Source organism: Oratosquilla oratoria, chromosome 35 (assembly GCF_046742065.1).
Source record: "Oratosquilla oratoria isolate Oo_2021 chromosome 35, ASM4674206v1, whole genome shotgun sequence".
NCBI classification, from domain to species: Eukaryota; Metazoa; Arthropoda; class Malacostraca; order Stomatopoda; family Squillidae; genus Oratosquilla; species Oratosquilla oratoria.
Window position 1 is genome coordinate 45,261,435 of NC_134811.1, and position 5,000 is coordinate 45,266,434.

The window sequence follows — 5,000 nt, forward strand, 5'->3', positions numbered from 1 at the left end:
TCAAGGGAGGTAGCCAAAAAATAAAATAAAACATATGAATCTGTTTTTCCTAAAAAAAACGTTGACTCAGAGGTGACTTGATACAGGTCTTTAAGATTCTAAAGGGGATTGGCAACATCAAAAGTGACAAAATTTTTACACTGAAGGAGAATCCGACAAGAAATAATGGTCTCAATCTATCAGGAAATAGATTTAATTTGGAAGTGGGTAGAAATAACTTTGCCAACCGTAGTTAACGCATGGAATAAACTTCCTGCAGAGGCAGTGCAATGTAGTTCAGTTCGAAGATTTAAGATTTGTTTAGATAAACATCTAAGCAAGATGCTGTAATGACTGCCATTTATTTTATATATATATATATATATATATATATATATATATATATATATATATATATATATATATATATATATATTATATATATATATATATATTTGTTATTTGTCTGTTTGTTTATTATTTGCTTGATTTTCATTATTACTGTTATTTATCTGTCAATTTATTGTCATTTACTATTTACCTGTTTGTTTATTATTTAACTATTCTTATCCATTTATCTATTCTATCTATTATTATTTATATTATCATATTTTTTTTTATTATTTATTTTTTCGCATCCGACCTAGTTATGGACCAAAAGGTCTCCTCTCAATATACTCCGCCTTTGTAATCCTTTGTAATCCTTCTCACTTTTCTTGACTGTAAACATAGTCCGCAGCTTCGGTAACCATTTTAACACTTTTTTTTTCAACACTTTGTGTGTGAAGGCCACTTTGGTACCGGCATTGGTGTATCTTTGAAGCTTCTCAAATTCTTACTAGTTAAAGATGTTGTCAATGGTGGTTCCAAGACTTCATTCAAGTCAAGCAAGTCAGACAGTTTGATAGTTTCAACATTTAAATGAACATTTTTTCTTTGATTAAATGAACAGTCTCCCAACTGGTCATCTTCTAATGGGGCATCTCTAATTTTTAGGATTCTATAGCTTCAGCATGAAGTTTTGCACAATGGCTGGAAAGCATGGCTTGCAGCACTGTCTCTGAACGAGCATACCAAACGGTTCTCTTTATCACAGGTAATACAATGTCTCTCACTAATTTCTTTGTGTTCTCACCAGCTGCAATTGAAACAACAGGTGATTGGGACCATCAACCCACTTGGGACTAAGCTTCACATTAAATCAGTTGGGAAGATATACACTAATAACATAATTAATAATTAGCCTCAAGTCCTCCAGTACTTGTTCTTTCAATTCGGTTTTTTTTTTTTTTCTAATCCAAATCCTGCAGAAGCGTAGGGCTATAATTAATCAAATGCTATGATTAACAGGTCCAATTTCCAACAGAGCCAGTGATTTTGATACTTCTCCTGTCTTTATTGCTTGAGCAATACGATAAGCGTAGGACTGATCTGTGCTAAGGTCTTTGACAACTTCTTCCGGTAACACTGGAATGGGAGGACCTACATCAACCTTCGGAAACATTTTATTTATTTCTAGGTGTGTTGCTTCATCCAGCATGTTGCCAAGGGTACCTGACCACTTATTGTGGCTTTTTGTAGGGCCATCAAGTTCTTGGATGAGGTGACGAAGGGGCAGTTCACCTGTATGTAAATCACACACCAGCCATATAAGTCTTCTTCCCAGTTTTTTCTCTAAATGATTCATTACACCTCCCTTTAAGCCAGTGTTAACCGAAGTTGAATCTCCACCAATAGCCTGCAGTGAATTTTCAATCCTTCTCACTTGAAGCCAGCATAATATATTATCAGCTATTATTTCAACATGTTTTTTCCTTCCTCTTCAGTTTCAGGCGTAAAGTGAGACAAAATCTGACCGCCAGGTTCAGAACAACATGCAGGACTCGCATTAATGGATTTGAACTGGACAAATTTAGATATAAGAAGGAAATAGGCAAGAATTGGTTTACTAATAGGGTGGTCGACGAATGGAATAGACTGAATAACCATGTAGTAAGCGCTGAAACTGTCAGTTGTTTTAAGAAACGATTAGACAACTTTATGGATGAGGATGACAGGTGGTGATGAATACGGAGTTGCCTAGTGTAGGCCTTATGGTCTCTTGCAGTCTTCTTCATTCTTATGTTACGTTATGTTCTTATACTATTTTAACACAGAGTGTAATGTTATTCTTTGATTAGACCTGAATTTTTTCTGCTTACTCCCTCTACTTCTAGTATAACTTTGGTTTCATCCATTCTTCCATCAAACAAAAAAAAAAGAACTCTCCTTCTTTCAGTTCTTTTGCTTGTTGATCAGATATTTCATTCATTATTTTTTGTTGTGCTCTTCTAATTTTATCATGATCGATTAGTAAGGATGAATCTTCTTGGGTGATGAAGCCTGCATCTATCCAAGCTGTAGATGCAATTTCTGTAGCCTCACGGAGTCCAGTATAGTCTCGAATACTAGCTTATGCAATTTTCGAAATATCTCTTGTATTGTATTTTCTTTTCTTTGGTGAAGCCTCAGAAGTCACTTTATAACTATCATCTGACTTTACTTCATTTTGTTAAGAAGAATCATCAAACAACTGATAAAAATCATGGCAATGCTGTTTTCTTTGCATGGCTTCTTCACTCTTCATTCTCTTATTTTCTTTCCTCTCTGTGATAAGTTCCTTCCTTTTTACAGAAGTAATATGTCTATTCCTTTCTGCATAATCTACTGAGCCCATTTGCATACTGACTTGGCCTTCTGCTTTTGTTCTCTGTGACCTGATAAAGTCGAGTTCTAAAATAGGTAGCCTATCTTCTTTTCACGAAGGCAACAACAGTCAATGTGCGAATGATTTTTTCTCCTATTAGAAGAACAATTTTTTAACAGAGAACTATAGAACAATTGCAACTCAAAATATCAATCTGTTTATCAAGTGAGGGTAGAAATTATAAAGATCCTTATTCTCATATTTCGTTATGGTTTTCAATGTAAAATCTGAATGCACCACCGTGTTCAGGAGTTCTTTATGTAGGAGAATATATGTTTTATTCTACACTTACTATCATAATTCCTATAAACATCGATTATAAGTAAAGATGTGTATAAACCGATAATTTCTTTTTCTTGACATAACTCCCTATCGAGTTTTGAAAATTTTGTTATAGTTATAGAATGACTGATCTTCCTGATGATTGAAATAAAAAATTCCTATCTTATGAACAAAGTGGAGAAATATCATATTTTCTGAAGGAACTGATGAATTTTCCTGTCGCTCGTGCCCGTGTGCAGCATGAAACTGGAGGACTACCAACAGTTCCGAGCTGCATGGCAAAAATCAAGTGAATGGAGTATAGGGAGTATGAAGGAAAACGGTGTTTCCAGGATAAAGGAACCAAAATATAAATGGACAAATGCATACACCTCTCTAATTCTAAAAGTTCCAAACTTTCGCCGGGGTCTTGTCGTCGAGTAGCCAGAACTTGTCGGGCATATACTTCATTCCAAGATCTAAGAATATAAGGTCTAACCACTTCCGACCGAATTTCGAGGGAGTTGGCGCAGCGGGCCCGTGAACGTCACCTGGCTGCTCAAAGTGGGGTTAGCGGGTCCTATAGCTGCCAGTTGAAGCTGGTCCGTTGTTAAAAAATGACGTTGCCTTCGCTCGTACTGCTCCACGCAATTAGTTATATTCTGACAAATATTATATAAAATATACATATAAATATATATAAAATATTATAGTTCCTGTCTATATATATGAATATATAATATATATGATATATAATATATATATATATATATATATATATATGATATAAAATATTATAGTTCCTGTCTTCCTTGGCGTTTCACAGTTTTCTTCAGTGTATCACAAAGAGAAAATGGACTCGGCCAAATGACGTCAGAAGCTGCGCAGAAGAATTCCAACGGTCTGACCTGTATATTTAGACCTTGCTTCATTCCTTGGTTGTTATGTGCATTCAGCCAATCTGTTTTTCAAGTGAACCACATTTATTGATTCAGAGATATCTGAATGATTTTGTGAGGGATTTAAACTTTTCAAAAAAGCAATCTGATTTTTTTTCCCTTCCAGGTTAAAGGGCTGGAATCTTCTCGTCGTAAGCGACATTGAAATTTTGAACAGTTTTACTCACTTGAGGACGGTGAGGTGTTTTGTAATTATGTATATTCCGTTAACCATAAATATGACAGGAATGAGTGGCGCTTGTTTATTGATTCTTCAAAAGTGAGCCTGAAAGCTGTTTTGCTCCACAATGGAAATAAGTTTCCTTTTGTTCCTCTGCCCCATGCAGCTAACATGAAGGAAACATATGAGGTTATGAAGCTTCTATTGCAAAATATTAAGTATGAATAACATAAATGGAACATATGTGGTGACCTAAAGGCTGTGGCACTTTTACTTGGAATACAGCTGGGTTACACAAAGTTTTGTTGCTTTTTCTGTGAGTGGGACAGTCGGGATAACAAAAAAGCATTATGAAAAGAATGTGTGGCCGAAACAATCTCTGACCTCAGGAGAGAAGAATGTTCTCAATCCTCCTCTTGTTGTTTCAGAGAAAATTTGTCTGCCTCCTTTGCATAGTAAGCTAGGGTTGATTATATTTTTTTAAGGTATGGATAGAACTGTCAAGGAATTCACGTATTTCAAAAATGAGTTTCTTAGAGTAAGTGACGCAAAAATCAAAGAAGCTATTTTTCTTGGACCACAGATTAGGGAGCTGGTGAGAGACCAGAATATTGATGAAAAGCTAAATTACCTTAAAAAAGCTACATTACTATCTTTTAAGAAAGTTTGCGCAGAGAGTTTGGGGAATCACAAAGCAAATATCTATTCTGAAATTGTAGAAAAGCTATTGACATCCTACAAGGCCTTAGGATGCAATATGAGCATTCACTTCCTAGACTCTCACATTGACTTTTTCTATGCAAATCTTGCATCCGTCAGTGACAAGCACGGTGAGAGGTTTCACCAGGACATTCTGAACATGGAAACCCGGTATCAAGGGAGGTGGAGTTCTTCA

General features: G+C 35.5%; 1 protein-coding gene across 1 annotated transcript in view; it reads right to left on the minus strand.

The window, feature by feature from the left end:
* Positions 1 to 971: 971 nt before the first annotated feature.
* LOC143018770 (sodium-coupled monocarboxylate transporter 1-like) overlaps positions 972 to 5,000 on the minus strand; it is a 51,440-nt gene continuing 47,411 nt past the window's right edge. Inside the window, exons 14-15 of the mRNA XM_076174351.1 lie at positions 1,393 to 1,602; positions 972 to 1,117 (exon numbers count right to left, since the gene is read on the minus strand). Of these exons, the coding sequence (XP_076030466.1) occupies positions 972 to 1,117; positions 1,393 to 1,602 (356 nt within the window). The remainder of the gene's footprint in view (positions 1,118 to 1,392; positions 1,603 to 5,000) is intronic.